At 47.4% G+C, this 23,318-nt stretch overlaps 1 protein-coding gene across 1 annotated transcript in view; it reads left to right on the top strand.

The window, feature by feature from the left end:
• The window catches only part of LOC119135832 (SH3 domain-containing kinase-binding protein 1-like), a 23,170-nt gene extending 2,158 nt beyond the window's left edge, over positions 1 to 21,012 (top strand). Inside the window, exons 7-9 of the mRNA XM_037273782.1 lie at positions 17,051 to 17,060; positions 20,297 to 20,398; positions 21,009 to 21,012. Coding sequence (XP_037129677.1) covers positions 17,051 to 17,060; positions 20,297 to 20,398; positions 21,009 to 21,012 — 116 coding nt within the window. The remainder of the gene's footprint in view (positions 1 to 17,050; positions 17,061 to 20,296; positions 20,399 to 21,008) is intronic.
• Positions 21,013 to 23,318: the final 2,306 nt, after the last annotated feature.

Genomic DNA, 23,318 nt, shown 5'->3' with positions numbered 1-23,318 from the left:
TTGGTTCATATTTTGGTACTTTGTGTGACCATAGCAAAGGCTTTAGGCCATCGGTCGGTCGTCAGAAGCAACTTTTGTTTGAACCTTCTAGCCTTTGAATGAGTGCATCCATGCTTTTCTGTCTACTTTTGGCTTCATCCGGTCGCAAATCCTTCCAAAGTATCTGGTCCACTATGAGTTCCAGAACATATTCTACATTGGAATGTAATCATGGTGGGGTTTTCCCCTGAGTCATAATTACATTTGTAGTCTTCCTACTGCCTCTCATCGATTGTGTTTGTATCAAGTCATGTGTCTTTGACATGCTCTGCCTGCTGTTTTCACGTGCCTGCCTGCCTGCCTGCCTGCCTGCCTGCCTGCCTGCCTGCCTGCCTGCCTGCCTGCCTGCCTGCCTGCCTGCCTGCCTGCCTGCGTGGCTGCCTGCCTGCCTGCCTGCCTGCCTGCCTGCCTGCCTGCCTGCCTGCCTGCTGCCTGCCTGCCTGCCTGCCTGCTGCCTGCCTGCCTGCCTGCCTGCCTGCCTGCCTGCCTGCCTGCCTGCCTGCCTGCCCTCCCTCATCTGGAAAGTGTGGCTGGCTGGATGAGCCAATAGTAAATGATGCGGCGGCCGTATGGTCGCTCATGTTTTGCGAAATACGCCATTTGACAGATGAGCTTAAAGAAGGTGGAGTCAAGTCAAACATTTTCTTCACAGTCATATGTTCCATCCACCCCCGCTAGTCCAAACGCGTCATTTGGATCCATCTCGCAAATGGGACGCAACCAAAGCCGGAAAACAGGTGAGCCCGCCGGCCGCCGTTTCATTTCGAGTTGCCATTCGCTCAGTGGCCACCGCCGCATTTTCTTCCCAATTGATATTCCACAAATGCAATATGAATCAAAGGCTGAAAGACGAGTTGAGAGAGTAGATGTTGCAAAGAACATTTAGGAGGAAGGTTGTATCGGAAGAAAGCAAAAGCAAGCTGGCAACCCGTTTGCTCGGCAATCTGAACACAAGTAAGGATTCCGCCAAAAGGGAGGCAAAAGATCCCAACCTTGCTCTTGTGGTCCCTCCCGGTGGCTTCTTTTGGATTTTGCAAAATGCACCAGCACTGCATACAACATCACTTCAGCTGGACACAAAATGGAAAAGAAAGCCTCACTACAAGCAATACTAGTCTTCTCTTTCATCAAAAAAAGGTATGACCTCCTCCAAAAGGGTTTGATGGCTAAATTGCATCCATTGGCCACAATGCACAAAAGTGTAGCCAATGAAGTTTTCATAACCTCCCGTGCGTGCGTGCGTGCGTGCGTCTCTTTTTGCTCCCACGTGCTTGTTGATGAGCTGGACTCTGCGTGGAGCTTGTTCATGCCAGGCTGCTCCGTTGTTCCTTCCAAAGGGTGCAAAAGAGTGAGCCTAAGGAATTTCCTTAACTTGGAGAAAGTGGCCAAAGCAAACCATGCCCTTCTTACTCAAGACTACTTTGTAACGCCTTTTGGTGTGTTTCTGATGGATGTGACAAGACCGGAAGTGGTCGCCAGCCAGTCGCAGAGTCGAGACCAACAAGCAGTCAGTCAAACATCCTGAGGTGGAATCCGTCTCACACAAGTTAGGTGAGTGTGCGTGCCCTAGTCATGTTTTTAGATTCCTTTGCTAGCACTATTCACAAGGAATTCCCAAATCCCAGTCTTCTTTACATGTGAGCTAAGAATGGGATTTGATTGTCAGGATCAGACAGCTGCTTAGAGAAGAGCTGCTTTCTTTGTTTGAGAACAAAAAAATGGATCTCTCATCAAAAAGACACAAGGTGCAAAAGCTGCATCGACATTCATTGGCCAGCTGAGCTTCAGGCTATGATTGAAGTCGTTTGGAGACAAGCTCAGCTTGAGCCCAGTACCGACTGTATGCTAGGGGATACGTAGGATTTGGAAGAAAGCGCTCACTTCACAGAGGAGATCTGTGACATCCAATGCTTGGAAAGCTGGACCCAACCAACCTGTCATGGCACCATTTGTTAGCAAAGAGCAGTGAGGAGAGGAGAGGAGAATGCTGAGGAAAGTTCAGCAGATGAGCATTATCAATCTGAGGGATAAACACAAAGTCAAGTTGAAATCCACTCCTCCATCTATCCAGAGCTGATAAGAGATGGGAGGTGAGGTGCTTATTATCATCAGCCGTTCTCAAATTAACTCCCTATTCAAGCAAACAAATCAGGATGGGAATTTGGAGGGTCCGTCCGTCCGTCCGTCCGTCCGTCCGGCCGCCCGCCCAACCGGCCGCCCGCCCGCCCGCCTCTGATAATGAGGCAAGGCGCGCTGTGCAAACGTTTTGCAACACTGCTCCCATGCTGACACACTGGGCATTTACATTTTCTTCCACGTCATGCTGCAAACATTGAGGCCTTTTTATTTCCAGCAGCTGTAGAAGCACACATTCACTTCCTCAGCCAAGGCGGTATGAGCTGGCAGCTTATCTCTATTTCCATCAGGTTAGCCATCCACCCAGTCTGATCAATCTTCACACTGGAGGAGTGCCGAGGCATGTCTGCATCGACGTATATACGTTTACACTTTCCACCAAGGCATGTCTGCATCGACGTATATACGTTTACACTTTCCACCAACCTACAAAGGGCAGCTTTGTTTTTTTTCTTCTTCTCACGCACTTTCAAAAATGGAGTAAAAAGCTGGCGACATCAAAGTGAGCAGTGTTACCTGAACATCCTATGGCAGTAGATTGATTATCTGGGGGGGGTAAAATGATGACAGCATACTGGAAAAAGATCTGGCTAGAGTGTTGTGTATGCTTGAAAGGCAGCACAATGCAACATTTTTGAGGACATGTCATTGGTTTGTGCTTGCGTGTGACCTTGAATACGTGGGTGTGTTTATCTTTCGACCGCGTTTCCTGCAGTCCATTCACAATAGAGAAAAAAAAAAAACCTGCACCCATCCAGGAGTTGCTGTGTAACAACATGATGCTGCAGGAATTAAATCATTCCTGACATTCTTCTCAATGTCCTGTGCATGCATGCGTGCGTGTGTGTGTGTGTGTGTGTGTGTGTGTGTGTGTGTGTGTGTGTGTGTGTGTGTGTGTGCGTGCAGATTTTCAAACTAAAGTTAAAAGTTAAAGTTAAAGTCCCAATGATCGTCACACACACACATCTGGGTGTGGGGAAATTGGTCCTCTGCGTTGAACCCATCCCCGTGTGATTTGGATCCATCCCCTGGGGGAGAGGGGAGCAGTGAGCAGCAGCAGCGGTGCCGCCGCCGCTGCCGCCGCCACGCTCGGGAATCATTTGGTGATCTAACCCCCCAATTCCAACCCTTCATGCTGAGTGCCAATCAGACTAGATCAGACTAATAATTAGAAAAATATTGCTAATGCAAATGCACGCTAGGTACTGCTAGTCATTATTAGAAGACCAATACAGGCGATGGCAATTTCACAGTCAGGCTGCAAGATTTGTGTGGAGAAGCAAGCATGAAGACATCAAGTCATATTTTCTTTTGCCAAAAAATGTGACAATTTCCTAAGCGTCGAAATCCAAAGTAATGAGCAATTTGTGTTTCCAGGAGCAGAATGAAAGGTTTGCCAAGTGTGCTCTTCCGGATGATCCCTAATTCGGAGCTGGACAGAGAGAGGAAGCTGTCATCTGGATTCAATGAGCTGTCCCGGAAAGTCTCTGTCTCTCTCTCTCTCTCTCTCTCTCTCTCTCTCTCTCTCTCTCCCTCTCTCTCTCAAATTTCACTCTTCAGCCCTTGTCTTTTTTTGTGCGCCGCTTTTCCTTTCAGTCCATCGTCAACATAATAGGGTCAAGATGGTTTGAATCAAACACGGAGCCAGTCTTTTTTGGCGAGTGGCTTCGAAAACACTTGATGAAGAAGACCGTCTTAAGTCATTAGTGTTAATGTGACGCTGGCTGGCTGGCTGGCTGGCTGGCTGGCTGGCTGGCTGGCTGGCTGGCTGGCTGGCTGGCTGGCTGGCTGGCTGGCTGGCTGGCTGGCTGGCTGGCTGGCTGGCTGGCTGGCTGAATGGGCTGGATGGCTGGCTGGCTGGCTGGATGGCTGGCTGGCTGGCTGGCTGGCTGGCTGGCTGGCTGGCTGGCTGGCTGGCTGGCTGGCTGGCTGGCTGGCTGTCTGGCTGGCTGGCTGGCTGGCTGGCTGAATGGCTGGATGGATGGCTGGCTGGATGGATGGCTGGCTGGATGGATGGATGGCTGGATGGATGGCACGCTGATACATCCACTCTGGCGTGGCATTTGGAGTGGTGCGGTCTGAAAATCATCTCAACGAAAAAGGCAAAAGGGACTCAAATTGACCTGTTGCCCAACTTCCAAACCACACATACTACATGAGGAGCGAGGCAAGAAAATACACAATACGTTCTGCGGCTGCTGTGAGGACAACTAATTGGCGGCCGGGGACATGATTCATTCTTAAGTTGCCTTCGTGTTTGGCTGGAGAGATCAATTTTCCTGCTTTTCAACTATTTGACGTAACAAACATTTTTCTGTTCCAAGCCTCCATGTTGAAATGCATCTGGTGTTTTGTCAACACCTCATCCACAAGTTGGGAAATAAATCAGCCAAGGTTAGTAAATGATGGTCAAAGAAAGAAAGACAACAAGAAAAGACAAATCATCTGAAACTCTGTCAATTTGTTTTTCTCTTTGCTTCCATTTGTTTCAGAGGCGAAAGAAAAGTGATTTACAGTCAGGGTGTCAAAATGCCCAGTGTGTTGTGTTGTGTTGTGTTGTGTTGTGTTGTGTTGTGTTGTGTTTGGAAAGCCGGCCGCTGCCGCACTGATAGACTTGCATTGTTAATGCTGGCCAAGGTGATGATGGCTGGAGAAACGAATGGGAACCATTTTGTCTGATATCATTATTATAATTATTATATTCCCTCCTTAATTCTTTCTCATCCTTCTCTTCTAGAGGATGTTTTTCCACCTCCTCTTGACTGCTTCTTCATCCTACCTGCACTCACTGACTGTGTCTGTGTGTGTGTGTGTGTTTGTGGTGTGTGTGTGTGTGTGTGTGTTTGTGTGTGTGTGTCTGTCTGTCTGTGCAAGCCCCAGCAGCCTCGTTAAGACCTAATCTGTCTGTCTGTCAGTGTCTGGTAATTGGAGCTGTTGGGGGGCCATCCGACCAGGTGGGCGGGCGGGCGGGTTAATGCGATGTGTGTGTGTGTCCTTGTGTGTTTGTGCCGTTGCGTTTGCGCTGGACAGGAATGCAGGAATCAGTGGTGGTTCCCACGACGCTGCCACCACCCATGAGAAAGACATGAGTACTTCAAGACATTTCACAGGTGCAGTAAAACCATTTGTAAATAAAAGTGCAACATATTAGAATATATATTTATTTCTCTGCAGTTGTTCAGTGTAAGTGACTTTTAAGAGAGGGAGGTGGGCGGATGGGGTCAATTTTGCCGCTCCGTCATTGGCCAGCAGCCGTCCGTCATTGTCAAGCGTTCCTGTTCTATGTTTGTTGCCACGCTGATCTCGTGTCTTCACAAGCACAAAATGGAAGCACTGGGCTTCAAACCTCATTGAATCTTTGGCAATAGATAATGTGGGATTTAGCGTTGAAGCAGCCAAACTTTGACAAATGTGTTAAACCCTGATACAAATTGCGATTGTTAGGTTAGGGGGAAGCTTTTTTTTTCTTTTCTTTTATGGCACTGTTACTGTTGCTTGTCATTACTATATCAATCTTTTTGTCTGAGAACCTCCTAAAGGTTGTTGACAAAAAGGTCTGGTTACATCCTAACTTTGCAGTTGTGTGATTTAAGATGTCTGTAACCATCAAGCATATTGTTTTTTCATTTTAAAGATGACTCCTCATGCTTGAGTTATGATGCGGATTGCAGACTCTTTAATTCAAACAACATTTGCCCATACCCTACCACAATCTTTTATTTCGTTTTACTCACTGATTATTTTCTCTCTCTCTCTCTCCCTCTCTCTCTCTCTCTCTCTCTCTCTCTCTCTTTTGCCCTCTGTTTGGGATCTCCAATAATTTATTGTGACTCACGCGACGCAGTTGCGGTGGCTTGCTAGTTATGTGACTGTTTATCTCCTGTGTACACCACAGTGGGACACAAATGGGAGTGTTGCAAAAATGCAATCAGATCATCATAATTGATAGCAGCAAATCATTTTCCAGATAAAAGTCAGCAGGGATAGAGTCAACCATCAACATCCATTTTTGCACCCAATCCAAATGTCAAGAATAATGGCCTATTGCCGCCAAAATCCCTGGAACAGGCACGCACACGCTGGAACGCTCCAAAATACCCAGGGACAGGTATGTAACGTTGTGATTGAAGCGCCACGTTTTTGTCGTACGCCTTGTGGTGACTTTCATTGTCCCGTTTGCTCTCATTTGAGGTGCTTTGATTTTGGAGCTGTGGACTTCCCTTTTCTCTAAGCAAGCGTTTGGCCTCCTGACTAGGTTTCCTGCCTTGGGACAGCCTTCTGCGCATGTCTGCCGATGTGGATCTTTTAAGACAGCAACTTTTGGAGATGCGACAGCTTTGAAAGTCATGTACTTGGCTACCAGACTTTTGAGGACAGGGCTTCTAGTCTTCATCTCATGTGGTGTGTGTGTGTGTGTGTGTGTGTGTGTGTGTGTGTGTGTGTGTGTGTGTGTGTGTGTGTGTGTGTGTGTGTGTGCGCTTCAATGCATCCTTTGTCACACACAAAGTGATTGGCTCGCTCCATGGGAATTTTCGCAGAACACAATAAGAGCACACTAGCGGACGGCTATCCATGCAGGGGCCATCCGGGCGGGCGGGCGGGCGGGGCCTATCGTACTAGTCGAGCAAAGAAGAGGCCTTGGCTAGAGCAGATCATATATTCATTCCACTAGTATTGACTTACACAGGTGAAGCGAAGCCAAATAAATAGCAGCTTTGGAAAACTTGCAATTGTTGTTTTTACAGGCACATTTGTGATGAATGGTCTCGGACAAATGAGTCCATTGATTTAGGTGATAGCGTTCATGACTTTCTGCTCCTATAATGTTTTTTGGAGCCTTTTTGGATTTTTGGTGGAAAATCCCAGCGAGTCAAAAGGACAACCTATGCATGTGTGCTGTGCTGTGCTGTGCTGTGCTGTGCTGTGCTGTGCTGTGCTGGTACAGTACACGCACATTCTGGGTGTGTCACGTGTGATTTGATGGACAGATAAATCAAGGAAATTGGCATCACGATCACGCATGGAACAAACCGAGTCCACAGTAAATAAAGTCAAGATGGAATAATAAACAGTTGGCGGCGGCAGCAGCAGCGCTGAGACAGATGGAGGAGAACACCATCTCCTTTGAATTCCCATTGAACAAACTGTTGCGTGTCAGTCAGCACTACATGCAAGTTGATAGCCGGAGCTACTGTAATGGAGCTGGGACAATGGCGCACATAGGACGGATGACGTGCATGTAGGGGCTCACCATCGGCCGTCACTTCGTCAACATGTGAAAAAAAGCCAAATAAAAAAAAAATCTTAAATGTCAGATTCCACCACAGGTCAAAAACCTATACATCACGACTATCTTCTTGGCTAACTGATGTGGGAGCAGCCATCTTTACCTGATCAGGAGCCCAAGGTGTGTGACCAAAGGCTGTGTGTGTCAAAATAAAAGTCCAGGGCCCAAGGCCAGCAAATTTCAACCAAAGTTCAAAATGAAGCTTCATTGATGCATTTGGATGTGTCTGGTTGAGTAATGTATGCGTGTGTGTGTGTACCTGTGCGCTTGAGGAAGAAAGGTATCGATGATTGCCATCAATCATCCACTTCCTGCATGGCTGCCTGCATGGCTGCCTGCATGGCTGCCTGCATGGCTGCCTGCATGGCTGCCTGCATGGCTGCCTGCATGGCTGCCTGCCTGCCTGCCTGCCTGCCTGCCTGCCTGCCTGCCTGCCTGCCTGCCTGCCTGCCTGCCTGCCTGCCTGCCTGCCTGCCTGCCTGCCTGCCTGCCTGCCTGCCTGCCTGCCTGCCTGGTTGGCTCAGTCAACAGCTGGTATGCAGGAAAGCTGTGAGATTCATTCATTAGACAAGCTCATGCACTACATCATTACTGTCAACAGCTGCTGAGCAGGCCATTGGAGCACCCAAATAACATCATTATCGCAAGGATTCTTCAACAATGTGCCCCCCCCCCCCCCCACACTTTCAGTCCTCTCCCCTCAACAACTTCTTGCCCTGGTCCCACCACCCGCACCACAGGCCCACCACCTTTCTTCACACTACCGAGGTGGCCTTTGACCTTCGGGGACGTGTCAGGGAGAAGTCAGGGGGAGCGCCTGTCAGTCGACGCTGGCTCAGGGGGGTAAGAGAGCGCCGGGTAATGAGTGAGAAGCGTGCGTCAACCTCTGTTTATGTGCGCCTTTAAGGGGAGGGCTTTTTTTCTTCTCATTGTTTGGTGTTTACAGTCTGTGTACGCCATGTAAAGCGGTGCAGATGTATGCCTTTGGAGGCGAGATACAGCTCATTTAGGGGTGAAAGTGTGTGACCCTCTCGTTAATCACCGCTGTCAAAGTGGAAGAGTCAGTTTGAGATTGAATTTTCTCTCAGCTCATAAATCAGAAGCTGAGCGCACACACGCACGCAGGCAGGCAGGCAGGCAGGCACGCACACACTCCACCCATTGTTGTCGCTTGCTCGGGACTGACATCCAATATCGGGTGTCCTGCGTGCGTGTTGACAGTGTTTGTATGCTGGAGGTAGAGCCCTCATTTGACATCCATGGCCAGTTCATCTGGTGACTGATGGTGCTATGTGGGTTGACACGCGTAAACAATTCAATCCACTTACGTACAAGCGAATCCCAGCCGCCGTGTTGTCTCAAAGGCTATTCACGATGTTGACATGCGTCAATCTCGGGTTGAAGGTACACATTTGGGTTTGTGAGACAATAAGCCGCTTACGCGCCTGAAGGACAGCCAAAGCAGCAACAGAAAGTCACTGTACCTGTTTGCCAATTGAAACAAAACGTGGTAGCGTTTCGACCACGTGACTTACGGCAACTGAACGGATGTGGAATCAAGCTTTCTTTGCCATGTCCAGCTGGGGATGTTACTGAGGTCCAGGGGTCAAAGCCAATCAGGTTGTTAACTTACTCGTTTCCCAAGAGAGATGGGAGAAAGTGAGCAGATCAGATTCTGCCCTTGGAAACCAAAACAATACATTCCCCTTTTCCTCAGTAGGTGCTGAGAAGTTCAAATCTTGCCTTTGAAACTGACAACATCAGTATGATTCGGATGCTTCTAGTTTGTTTGTTTGTTTGGTGGCATCAAATGTGCCCTTTCCAGGTTCAGCTTATTCTCAGCCAATTCCAGTTGCCCCAATGTTTGTTTTATTTCCAAGGAGTCATAAAAAAAGGACATGGAAAGCACTCAGCCAGAACAGTCAAGCATCCATCCCCCTGAAATCCTAGCTGGCCATTAAACGAATGGGCCCAGCTGCTGGTATCATTTGCTTCACAGGCAACATGGGACATTGGAGTGTTTTGGTGGAGCGCTGCGCAATGAGCCGGTCGGCTTGGCAGATCATTCAGGTCGTTGGAATGGCAGAGCGTCACATAAACACGATCAAACCGAGGGGTCGCTCGCCGTTATGGCTTTTTGCCAGAACCATTTGCCACCTTTGAATTGATAAAGCGCTCGACAGACAGCGAGCGACACAGTTCAAACTCGTGTGGTTTTCAAAGTAGGACCTTTGCCGCTTGCAGCCCCAATGTTTTGCTCTCAGAGCTCGAGACTTTCTCCTCGTGAGAAAGGGCAGGTTAACTGCAGCTTTGTACACTCAAAACCATTTACTGTGTTTATTCATGGTTAGCAGGCCACATGCACACACACACACACACACTGACTTCAGGTGCTAGGAGATGGTTTACTCCCACTCTCTCATTCCGTGTGTTTGTTTGAACAGGAGGAGGCAGGGAGGGTGGTCACGGGCTGGGGGGGGGGATCCCATCCTCAATTACTGGGGAAGAGCTTTTTTACGAGCCTCTCTGGCTATGCACGCAGAGACGCAATGTGAGTGTGAACTAATGAATTTGGAAAAGTCTTTACTGACTCATTTACAACCGACTCCCCATGTTGGCTGGAGCTGATACGTTGAAAGTTGCCCCTCCATCATTTTGCCCTGTCTTATGGAGCATGCCAACTTGAGAAAGTTGTGTGCATGTAGTTTGTGTGTTGCAATCGATCTGGTGCCAAACGCACCAAACGCCTTTGACACGACATCAGCAGCAGAAACGGACTGGCTGAAGTACTTGCAAGAGCAAGACGCACGCAAAAAATGCCTGAAGATGGCACACGGTCTTGCACCCCCATTGTTGGTGCGTGTGTGTGTGTTTGTGTGTGTGTGTGACACCCCCACTCGGCGGCTGAGCTGTAGCACAAGGAGTTTCAAAAAATCTTAAAAGGAATATTTCAATTCATTGATTTGGACAATGATTCCAAGGCTTTTATGCACACGGTTGGGTGTCATGGTATTTATGAGTGGAATATCCTGATCTCCACCACAAATATCAGCGGCGTGCACAATCTGTCACGGCACACCGCAACTTTGACGTGCTCTGTGCTGGTCGAAAGTCTTCTCTACTTTCAGCCAACAAATTGCTATCGTGCGCGAAAACAAAAAGGTCTTTGGTTGGAGCCCCCAGCATTGCACGGCGCAGTCTGCCAAAGTACCAAAAATGGTCAACTAAACTTGCCCTGGCATGAAAATGATGATGATGCGCCAGCAGGCAGTTTTTACGCCACGCTCAGAGCACACAAAGTCGAGCCCTGGAAGGGAAAAGTCTTGTAAAATGCTGATGTTTCTTTCTTTCTTTTTTTTGTGGTCATTGTGATGTAGGATTGCGACTCATTGTGTGTGTGTGTCTGTCTTGTGTATTTAGCCCTTGAAATTGATAATAGATAAGAAATAGCTCAATAACATAGGCCCCTTTTTACTTTCCAAAAACAATGCATTTGAATCAGTTTGCAGTGGTAACTTTCTCATTTGAAAGCTATCCCTTTCAAGGCACTTAAGATGATGTTTCACACACTGCATCCATAAAAAGGCATTCGGAGTAATATTGGGCTAACATGCTGGTCTCCAAGGGTGGGCTCTGCTCCGCTCTGCTTTGCAGTGTCAGGTGGGCAGCACTAAGTGTATTCAATGACTGCAGCGCAAGTTTACAAGCCTCGTCAACTGCTCCAGACATCCTCCCAAAACATACACAGGGTGCTTTGCTTGTCAAACAGACGTCATGCTGTATATGTGCTGCTGTTTCCTATGCACAATGGCAACCGCCAGGCCCACAGAGCCGGCCGGCCGGCCACAAAACAGCAAGACATTGACTACGAGAGATCCTTTACGCCTATCCGATTAGGCAAAACAGCAAGACGTTGACTCTGACATCGTTTACGCCGCGCTGCCTGCCTGGGGGGGGACATGGTGGAAGCTACTGTGGCAATAGTGCATACAAAACCTTGCACTTTCTATACTGCAGCTATTTCAAATGGGTTTGACGCTCCAAAATATGCCTGAGACTAGAGACTCGCCTCTGGGAGCTGTGGAGCAGGAAAGAAAAAAAAAAAAAAAAAAAAAAAAAAAAAGTGATCTCAGCGAACCCTTGTACATACTTGTCATAAAATGCTGCACATCAGGATGATAGTAAATTCCTGTACACTTTATATGTCATCGGGAGAGTCTTACCGAAAATTCCTGCAAGGAAAGAAAGCAGAAGAAAAAAAAATCAGCAGGTTTGAGTTGAGTTTTTGAGCCTTGGTCTCATTGGGCACCATGAACAGGATGACGGGAAAGTGACACACACACACACACACACACACACACACACACACACACACACACACACACACGCACACACACACACACACACACACGCACACACACACACACACACACACACACACACACACACACACACACACACACACACACACGCGACTTGTGAATGTGCTTTGGTGACCACACATTTGGCCCAGGCAGTTTCCACCAGGTCTTGGCAAGACTTTCATGTTTTCGTGCACAAACTGGCCATGTTATGAAATCGAATCTTCCCATTCTAAACACGTTTGATCATAATTGAGATGCTTTTCAGACTACCGAACCACAAGTGCTGTGCTCCAAGGTGAACATGCCAATAAGATGCTCTTGCCTTTGTGTTTTTAGCTTGTATTTTTGATTTTATGCACTGATCGGTTGGCACTTTTTAAATTTCGTTGTACATGTGTGACAATGACAATAAAGATCGATTCGATTCGATTCTATGCGTTTGTTCTTGTAAGCCAAAAACAAAGTCCAATACATTTTCTGCTATACTGTGGACCAAGTTGGCCCGCCAATCATGAAAGTCTGCGTGTAGTTGAAGCCCATTTAACGACATTGATGGGGCATTCTATAGGTTTTATAATAATCAGCCAGTAGATTGCTCATCCCAAAATCGGCATCAGCCTCCAAAAACCCCATAACGGTGTGGCCCTCATCGGATGAGCACAATTCGCATGCATGCTTTCAGCCTTGTGTTTGAGATCATCGCTGGCTGTCCAAATTGTACATTAACATGCCCATCTATTTCTCCATTGGCTTGAAGCTTCACATGATCTTTTTCAGCGTGTCGCAATGGTAATACTATGTGCCGTGCTATGAGGATGTGTTGAAATGCAAAGTTATGAAGATCAACAATGATTTCTATCAATGGCTTAGCGAAGAGTCCATCCAATAAAGTGAAAGTGCCATTTTAGGGTGCAAGAATTTCCATGTTGCCTGCCCATTTAAGGTGTTCCTTGGGCAAAACTTTCCTCCGTTTGTGTGGTTTCTCAGTGTCTTGGAAATACGTATCACCGGTGAATTCATAGTTTGGCTAAATCCAGGATCTGCAATCGGGTGGGTCTAAAAGAGCCTTGGATATTAGGGCTGCTTTATAAAAAAGGACATTTCTTCTTCTGCTGCCTTGATGCCAACAAAGGCCAACGTTGAGAGGGACGTCTTTTCATTGACGTCCTATGTGAATGAATGTATTTTGAAACTGGCTGTATTCGATGCGGCAGTAACGTCGGGGCTGCGCTGATATGGCTCTTTGCACGTTTAGAAACACACTAGCTTGACTTGGAATTGAGAAAAAGAAATCTGGAGGGAGGGCAAAGGAATGCGAGAGGAGGCTGCAGCTGGCAAAGAACCTTTGAAAGTCCCAGCCGTCCGTCCCAGCCGTCCGTCCCAGCCGTCCGTCCGTCCGTCCGTCCGTGACCATACAAGGCGCTGATGACAAGGCCGAGATGGCATTTGCTGATAGGGGCTGCTCATCAGCACCTTGATTTCAAGGTGCACAGGTGGGCCGGGGGAGAGACAAGTGGCTGCAAATAGGCAGAGCCATTGTAAAGTCAATGCCCTTTATGGCTGACTGACTGGACATTTTATGCCACCAATCAAATTGTCGACAAAAAGTCATACAGGTGATTGGAAAACGACACATGAGTGATCAAAGCCTCACCAAAATACAGAGAAACACATTCAACAAAACCCAGTAGGCATCACGCATGCCATTTGACAGTTGATGGACGGGTGAGACTTGGGTGCGCATCCATCCGTCGGACCTGACCAATGCTGTCTTTGTTCAGCTGCAGTACGACATCTTCTGACCTCAGAGCATTTAGTCCCTTGTTTGTCATCATTAAATAGCACCGAGGTATACGAACCTCTGACGTTGAGAAATACAGCCCTGCCACAGGTGGAGGTCACTTTGGTTCCCAATGCTGACAAGGTCCAAATAAAGCCTCACTGCCTCACTTGCTCGGTCGGAGTGGGCCCAAAGCGGATTCCCAGACTGTGACAGACTTTGACTCTCCTCCTCTAAAGTAGCAGGAATAAACAACAATGGTGATTGCGCTTCATGTGCTACATATACAGTATGCCAGCCAAACAAAATGCCTGCATACGTGTGTGACTTGATGAAATCCACAAATGCAGCAGCAGCAGCAGCGCCGCTGACGGACGTCTTTGTTTCCTGCCTGCTCCACTTTCTCTTGCTCTCTCTCTCTAAAAAGAGGTTTTTAAACAAGTGGTTCTCTCACACGGCCAACATCAACATCTAATAAAGCCCAAAGATAAACATGTCCGGACCTGTGTCTACGGCAGAGTTGATTTCATCCCAAACAGCAGCACTGGCCAACTCCTGTCCGTCCGTCCGTCCGTCCGTCCGTCTGCCTGAAAACAAACCTGCTGTATCAGAGCTACACGGACGGAGGGCTTTTACTTTAGCGCCTCAGGAAAATGATGATGTCTGTTGTTATCACAGATCACCACTGCATCACCGAGTAATAGTAAGTAGTACAGTATCAAGTGAGGCCCAAAAAAGTGCAAAGAAATAAAGAATCCTAAACAAAAAGGAGGCAGTGAAAGCAATATAACAGTAGTAGTTATATTGTGAGGAATACACAATAGTGAGGAATTTCTTTTGAGCTATGCTATTCTATTCTATTCTATTCTATTCTAGTGAGGAATTTCTTTTTTCTTTGTTGGAATGGATTTTAGCACAGTGCAAAAAATGCAGGTGTTCCATGTCTTCCCAAGCAGTTTAAAAGTTCATCATTTGAAGAAAAACATGAGGTGGTGAGCTTCATAACGTCTGACAGTTAACTACTGCAGACATCTGGCTCCTTCTTCATTGAAAGACACACACACACACACACACAAATCAATCTTTCTTTTGAGTATGACATTATTGGGGCTTTGTGAATGAATGCATGTTTGAGGCTATTTTGGCAACTCCAAAATGAAGGACTGTTCATTTGAAAAAAGTGGACAAGCACTTGAAGTCTGTACTGTACTTTATACTTGTGGTGCAAATGACTGGCGTTGATGATTCTGCCAGTAGGTGGGAAGATTAGGAGTCATAGTTGTGGAAACGCAAATCCACGGACAGAGAGCCTTGGTGATGTCCAGGGTAGAGTCAAGTATGTCATGGCGGTCACATTCCCACTCCCTTCCCTTCCCGTCCTTCCCACTTTCTCATTGCCCCTCTCAGTGTGAAACACATAGTTGTTGTGGAGCCACGCAGTGCCGCGGGACCAACCGGCTTTTGTGCTCAAAGCCCCACGTCCAATTTTAATCATCCAGCTCCTTCCACTATCGGCCTTTATCTAATTAAATCTGCACTCGGTGGGTCCTGGCCTATGGAAACGGACGGCATTGTGGGCTCTCTGGACAAGCAAAACAAATGGAGAGCCCAGCATGGAGAGATTAGAAGCAGACCTTCCATGCGGCTTTATTGTGCGCTGTGGAAGAAAAAACACAGCCAGAAAATGCGCAGGATGACCGATGGACCCAAAGCAGGTGGGGGGGGGGGGGGGGGGGGGAGTGTAGAATGTGGAGCATGAGCCAAGAGATGAGAGAGCATAAAGACAACACATGATGGGTCCTGTGCTAAAATAATGCGATGTGCCTAGTTCATATCAAGCTGTGTAAACATCCAGATGTTTTAAATGAAGCAAAAGTGGATGAGGGCCGGCGGGCGGGCAGGCAGCCAGGCAGGCAGGCAGGCAGCCAGACAGCCAGGCAGCCACGCAGGCAGCCACGCAGGCAGCCGGCTGGGCGGGCATCTTCGAGGCAAACAAATAAACACGCACGCTACCCTCATAACCTGACTGAACACATGCATGCATGCATGTCTGCATGCATGCTTGCATGCAGACTACACCAACAACTACTAGCAGCTACACGCACACACACACACACATGCATTGTGTGTTGTGCACGTGTAACTAGATCAGGCGTGACTGATTTCTGCGCTCGTCTTTCTCTTGGAGCATTACCTGCTAAAACAATCGTTCTCTGTCAAGAATAAGATGCATTGAACACAGTCATATATGGCAAAATGGATTACAATGAATGGATTTGCAATTGTGACCGATAAGTAATCATCTTATCTAGCCTTTATAATGACAGAGGAATATTCTTAATTGTCAAAAGAATATTGTCTAAAAATAGAGCAATCCCTGTCAGAATGGCCTTTTGCCACATTTGGCTGATCAGAAAGTCCATGATTCACTTGACGAATAATAGCCAAATGCAACTTTGCAAAAAGATGGAAATGCAGTGAGATCCATTCCAGCAACATAATATGGATCCGACGATGTGAAATCTCCTCCATAGGGTGCCTCCTTTGGACAGAGGCGGAGAAGCGCCATCATCCGGGAGTGGAGCCGCTCGCTGCTCAAATGCAGAGAGAAATGAGTACGTTCATGCATCTCTGATAGAAATTCCTAGATACACTGCAAACAATCCCCGAGGGAGGGCCTATTCAATAATTAGATATTCCGAGACGATCTGCCCGTGCCTGTGTAAACAATAGAAGCAGAACTATGCAAGCGCGGCCCTCCCTCGCTGGCTGGCTGGCTGGCTGGCTGGCTGGCTGGCCGGTCGGCCGGCCGGCCGGCCGGCCGGCTGGCTGTGGCCGGCTGGCTCGCTGGCCCGCTGGCTCGCTGGTCCGCTGGCTCGCTGGCTCGCTGGCTGGCTCGCTGGCTCTCTGGCAAATGTGCACTGCATTACGCTCTGTTATGATTACATGTTGTCAAAATCAGGCTACCACAGTGCCTCACATCTTACATTCATTTGGCTTTGAAATAAATATCTAAATCTTGACTTGAGTGAATTGCTTGAAGAAGAGACTCGCATTGTCTTAGCTCATGGGAAGCTCATTGAACAAAACCATGTGAGTGAGCTGCATCTGACAGAATAATGCACAGAAAACAGCTTTGTATTGATATGTTGACTTCCATTAGGTCATATTCATTTGCTTTGTAAAAAGGATTCTTTTACCTCACAGTAATTGTGCCAGTGTCTGTTTTTGCTCCCTGGTGAATCTACTTAGAGAGTAAATCATAAACAAACTAAGGCTAAAGGATCATGTTTTAGCTCGGGGTTCATCAAGTAGACTGCCTTGTGTGACTGACTGACTGACTGACTGACTGACTGACTGACTGACCGACTAACATTGTTGTGCTCTTGCCAAAACTTCCACACAGAGTAAAGGCTTCGAAAAGGCGAGCAGTTCAACCATATGTGGTGGAGTTGTTGTTTTGATCCATTTCTTTGGTGAGCCACAGTGCCAAGTCTGGTTAGTTTCACCCAGCTGCTCAGGCTTGTGCCAATTTGTCTATTTTTCAGCTCCTTGCATTGAAGAGCCATAACTCAGGCAGCAAGTGAAGCTCACGCAGATGAATGGTGATGCTCTCAAGCACAATTCTGAATTCCATGGACCAGCGGCTCATGATTTACTGCAGTTACAAGACACATCATTTGTTCAAGACAAATATATGTCTTCCCTGAAGCAACTCTTTTAACCCTCCTGAAACAACAGAGATAGAGAGAGATAGAGAGAGAGAGAGAGAGAGAGAGAGAGAAAGAGAGAGAGAGAGAGAGAGAGAGAGAGAGAGAGAGAGAGAGAGAGAGAGAGAGAGAGAGAGAGAGAGAGTGGGTGATTTGTGCCTTTCAAGGGGAGCTGTCACTCTAGACTCAACGATACTGCCCTCTACTGGTCAAGAGACTCCAGGTAACAGAAGCCTCACTCACTCTCGGGTCGTGTGAATCCAATAGAGTTTTGGGGCAGAATAATTGACATTAACAATAGCATCTCCATATACAATTGCATTGTAATTATAGTGGAAAGATGGAGAGCACCGGACGTGCCGAGCCTTCAGCTGAGCGTGGCTGGCGCCTCCTTTTCGGATAGGCCACGGAGGTAGGGAGGTGGCACCCCCCCCCCCCCCCCCCCCCCCATAAGTCAAATGAAACCTTGCCAATTTCAACGAAGAATTCAGCTGGCATCCAGCCTCTTTACACGGGCGAGCGACGGAACGGAAGGGAACGGAACGGAGCGGTGCACCTCTGAACTGCGAGGCGTACGTGCTTACTAGTACGCCCGCCACCTTGTCCCAGAGGGCTTTCTCCAAAGTTCTCTGGACACCTGCGCACACGGAAAATCAGCCTGCATGTGCCAGATGTCAAATTGAGCTTCAAAAAAAGACGTGGTGGAGATTTACTTGCACTTGCACACTTTCCACATTTCAACACTTTGCGAGTGAAAATGTCTGAAGCGCGTCCAAGGACTGCTAATGATTTGGATGGAAAGAAAAAAACAAACAGCTTTTCTGGTGTGCCTGCGTGATAGCCATTTGGGTGCAATTTGAAGCTATTAATAGTTCATTTTTGTAATGGGGGGGTCATCCCAGGGCTTTGGGATATTTCACCAGCAGCTGCTCCAAAGCCCAGCTCAGTCTGGCATGAGCGATAACAATCTGCTTCGAGAAATAAAAGGTCATTTCTTTGGTGAAGAGCGATGGCTACGATGGGGATGGCAAGGGATGTTGTCGGAGTTCAACCCTAAGCCGCTAAAGATGGACACCTTGATGAAAAGAAAAGAAAAGAAAAGAAAAGAAGCGAAGCTCTTTTGCATTTTGGATGCCAAGCCCAGTGCTAGCAAGTGTGGCATTCTTGTCAGGGTTGGTTCATGCTCATAAATGTTTTCCAAACGCTCGCTAGACGTTCGTCAGCCTGTACTTTTCTTGTCTCAATGGAATTTTGAACAAAGGGGAGAAAATGGTTTGAATGCAGTCCAATCTCCAATAAATTGCCAACTGTGCACTTCTTTCTAGCCAAGGCTTGCTGATGACATTGAAGTGAAAAAATGCCAGAAGGTTGAAGTTCTTGTGAGGGTCAGATTCCTCAGCGCCCCACAATTAATTCAAAAGTATATTTCTTTAGGGGGCCACAGAGCTTCTTTTCCCCAACGTGATTATGCTTGTAGAAATTCTTTGCTGGCAGCAATTGGACGCCATGCCAGCCATCCAGCCAGCCATCCAGCCAGCCATCCAGCCAGCCATCCAGCCATCCAGCCAGCCATCCAGCCAGCCAGCCAGCCAGCCAGCCAGCCAGCCAGCCAGCCAGCCAGCCAGCCAGCCAGCCAGCCAGCCAGCCATCCAGCCATCCAGCCAGCCAGCCAGCCAGCCAGCCAGCATCCTGGCTACGCATAGCAATCGTAGATGCAAAAGTGCAAGTGTCAACTTGACAAGCTCCACTGTAAGAAGTGTCATTTGGGGAAAGTCAAACATGTACGCAATGTTAAATCTTGGGATTTGGAATGCTCCAAATGTTCATTTTGGCTGTATTCCTTAAGTGGCTGAAACTGCTTTGGGTCAGCTCTGTGCATGTTCAGCTTCTAGACTGCTTGTACATGTGATGCATGTCAGTGTGGAAAGCAGAGAAAATGGCAAGTTCCAGTAAGCCACATGTTCTACATATAGAGTGAGAACAAAAGCCACAGTAACCACATTAGAAGCAGATCTAATCAATTCCCTTCAGCTATATCTCTCATCTATCTGAAGGCCATTGATTTTCTGCACCAAAATGTAGTGGATTGTCCAAGCACCTGACGCTGTCTGTGTGTGTGTGTGTGTGTGTGTGTGTGTGTGTGTGTGTGTGTGTGTGTGTGTGTGTGTGTGTGTGTGTGTGTGTGTGTGTGTGTGTGTGTGTGCGCGCGCGTGCGTGCGTGTGTGTGTGTGTGTACTCCATCTGGCCTGACTTTCCATAGCAGTACCACACTGTACTACTGTGATGCCAAGTGAGCATAAAAAAAGCACACGTTCGATTCCCTCACTAGTGATTGAGGACTTGAACGAGCGTGCAGTCTTCTGCTTTGGTGGAGGAGGAGGAAAGACGATAGAGCCTCGAAACACTTGTGCTTTACATTATGGTTAGCTCCACTGACACTAATCATGTGCTTCTTGTGATCATAGAATGAAGCTAGGCCACTTTGTGAAACCCATACTGTACTGTAGATGGAATATTTCACCACTCAATGGTTGCAATTTGATTTCCCAAGCAATGTGACCCTGAACTCCCTGAACAATGTTCACTTCTTTGGGGGTTGCGAACGCATTTCCGAGATTGGGATGGTCGCTGGCTGTGTCCGAAGCCCTGACCGGAGAATGGCCATCCGTATCCCCCCTTTGCTTTCCGCTCTTCTCTGCTTTGAAGAAAGGCCATTTATTTATGACAAGGAAAGCTTCTGGAAATGTCGTTTGCCAGCTTGCTTTGTGATAGGAGCAGCTTGGTTGGCAGCAGCTGCTCGGACTCTTTCATATGTAGTAATTAATGTAAGTTAACAAACAGCTATGGTTGTAAAATGAACAAAGAACTTGATTTACATGTTGTTCTTTTTTGACCCTGTTTGCATTCCTTCATGTTGTTAGCCATCGAGCCAGCTACTGCATTTTAAAAGCATCGAGTCGATAACTGCTCTTTCAGATAGTTGTCAAGTCATTTACGGCTCGGCCTTAACACATTTTTCCACTTTCTGCTCTGCTCTGCTCTGCTTTGCGGTGGTGGTGGTGGTGGCTACAGCCTCTGCAAGGCGATCAAAGACTATTCATAGACCATTAAGCGGGAAAAGTTGCCGTCATGCGCTTGCCAAATTGAACACCCTTCCGATAATGGCTGGCATATTTGCCTTCAAGCTGAATAAATGGAGCCAACTTTTTGCATTTTGGTGTGGTGAAGTTCCGTCTTTTTGGACAGGATTGCAGGATGTCCTCAAAAACAGGATTGATTGAGAAAAATGGCAAATTATTGATCAGCCACTAGGAATAGCTATAGCACAGATCCGTCCGTCCGTCCGTCCCCCTCATTTATCATGTTTGGCCGTGTAAAGGCAAAAACAGAAAGCGTTCCAGCGCTTCCAACTACCCATACGTTAGGCACACAAAAATGGAGCCATTTGTACTTTTCCTCCAACTCAACAAGGCACTTTTTTTTCTTTTTTTTTGCTTGGCATTGCAAGCGAGGGAGGGAGCAGACACGTTTTATGCAAGTAAGTTGGAGAGAACGGAGACAAAGTGAAAGCAAAAGTGGAGAAAAAAATAAGCAAGCATTTGCGCTGGCACCAAAAGCAGTACCATGTTGCGCACCATCCAAACTAAACTAAGCATTGCAAAAAGAAATGGCAACTGTTCTTTTTTCCTCAGGTGAACCGTGTTTGAACAAGAATAAATCTCCCTTAACTACACGTCTAGAACAACACAGCTGCAATAGCAAAAGGCAGCCAGTCCATTCCTGGTGTGTCCAGGACCGTTCCAGGTCAAGGCCCTGGCCCAGGCCCGGGCCCAGGCCCGCGCCCGGGCCCAGGCAAGGCAAGGGTGTCAAGAGAGCTGACCCTCACACATAGCAAATAAAAGTGATTTAGTGCCGCTTCACCGCTTGCACCACACTTTATAAAACTGTCCCGGACAGAGTTATGACACCAGCTAACGCATCGGTAGACACACATTCGCACAACAAACACAGATGCAGACACACACGCTCGCACACACACACACACACACACACACATGCGCTCACACACGCAAGAGTCCTGACTCAAAGATCCATTGATAAATGAAGAGGCTGAATAGGAATTTGATTGCCCGGTAAGATATTTTCACATGACAATGTGTCCTTTTAAGGCAAAGAAAGTGATGCTCATGAAATGATTGAGGACATTCAACAGCCTACAATTATTTCTAGATGACAGTGTACTTTTGTCATCTGTTGTTTGTGTGAATGTTCAGTAAGTACAACAAATTTGTTCTTTGTTTTGTTTTTTTGTGCCCAAACTACAAATGGGTAGGCTGCCAGATTCAACTTTTAGGTGACTAAAATGATAATGAGCAGCAAACAAAATGGATCCAGGATTGGGGTCAGAAGTGGGCCTGCCTTTTCATCAGAATCCATTTTTTCCTAGTTTGATGCATCATCATGTTAAAAAGTGAGCTTGGAATCTCTGTGCAGAACAACCAAGTGTTAGGGATTCATTCCGGAGCTCTCTGAGCGCGACGTTGTTACGGCCGGAACGCGGTGTTCCGGATATTCCGTGGAAAAATCAATCAATCAATGAATAAAAAATCACGGTGACCAGCAAAGACAAACATTGCATCAGCGGTCATTCTCTGAGAAGTTGAGCCATAACCTCCAAAGCGTTTCAGCGCATTTGCAGATTCGGCACATTTCATAGCGGATGGCTTCGTTAACTCGGTCTACCAAAGCGGAGCAGCTTTAATGCAGCTTGAAATTGCTCAGTCACCATGGTGGTGTAGCAATATTCCTTCTGAATGAATAAAAAAACATTTTGAAATCGATAGAATTGGAAGAAAAGATACATTAGCAATCAACTGTTGAACTTGGCTTTATCAGCGGTGCTCATTACACTTTGCAAACTATGTTCATCAATTTCATTCAACAACTTCAAGCAATAAGGACAGCAGCAGCAGCAGCAGCAGCAGCAGCAGCAGCAGCAGCAGCATTTGCTGCCGGCGTGGCCCGTAAAAGGCTGCAATCGGCCGGCGCACATCCGCTTCCCAAGCTCTCTTCACGTGTTACCAGTTGAGCGTAGCCAGAGCGTTATACGACATTTTATCCAGCAATGCAGAGGTGAAGCAAATGTGCTATGTGTTATCTTGACATGCAACAGAGATAGCAAAGTTGAGCCAGCCAGCCAGCCAGCCAGCCAGCCCTGGTTGCCTGCTGCCTGCTGCCTGCTGCCTGCCGTGAGGCTTCCAAAAGTCATCGTTTGACCAACGGCAGCTGTTTGGGCAACGGAAAGTTTCCAGGTAGCATGTCGTCACACAAAGTGCATCTTGTCAACACTCAAATGTGGCCGAGGAACGTTGCCATGTCCCAAAAGAAAATGTCAACGAGGGTTCTCAGACACTTTTCTTGAATGGAATGAAACTTGTTGAGGCTAAACAATGGCTTTTTGCTTGTCTGATTTGCCTGTGATGGCTGGCACACAAACACATTTGGAAGAGGAGCAAGCAGGTGACGCACGTGAAGCCCTTTCACTTGGCTTGTGAAGCGGACATTTGGGCTGAAGCGGACAAACTGAAAAAGTAAGAGCATTATTTGTGGTGACTCCGCTAGACGCATCCACAGTCTGTTGGTGATAGTGGCTGCAGACATAGGGACATTAGAAGGGGGACGCCTGTGCTGCGCTGGGCTGTGCTGTGCTGTGCTGGGCTGGGCTGGGCTGGGCTGGGCTGGGCTGCGCTGCGCTGTGCTTGGCTGGCGCATAAACCACAAGAGCCAGACAGAAAAAATGGCCAAAACCCTATCTGGAATCAACTGTACAATAAATGCCTCTTGTGTTGCATTGGGAAAAAAGGAGGAAACAAATTGGTATTTATGCAGGATAATAGCTTTGTCCGTGACGGTATGTCAAAAATGCATCTCTGATGCATGGTCCCTCCTCCTGATTCTTGTTTGAAACGCCAGATACTTTAGCAGTGACTTCATGATGACTG

This window comes from Syngnathus acus, chromosome 16 (assembly GCF_901709675.1).
Source record: "Syngnathus acus chromosome 16, fSynAcu1.2, whole genome shotgun sequence".
NCBI lineage: Eukaryota > Metazoa > Chordata > Actinopteri > Syngnathiformes > Syngnathidae > Syngnathus > Syngnathus acus.
Note: the sequence above shows the minus strand (reverse complement) of the source record. Positions and strands in the feature narration are given on the sequence as shown.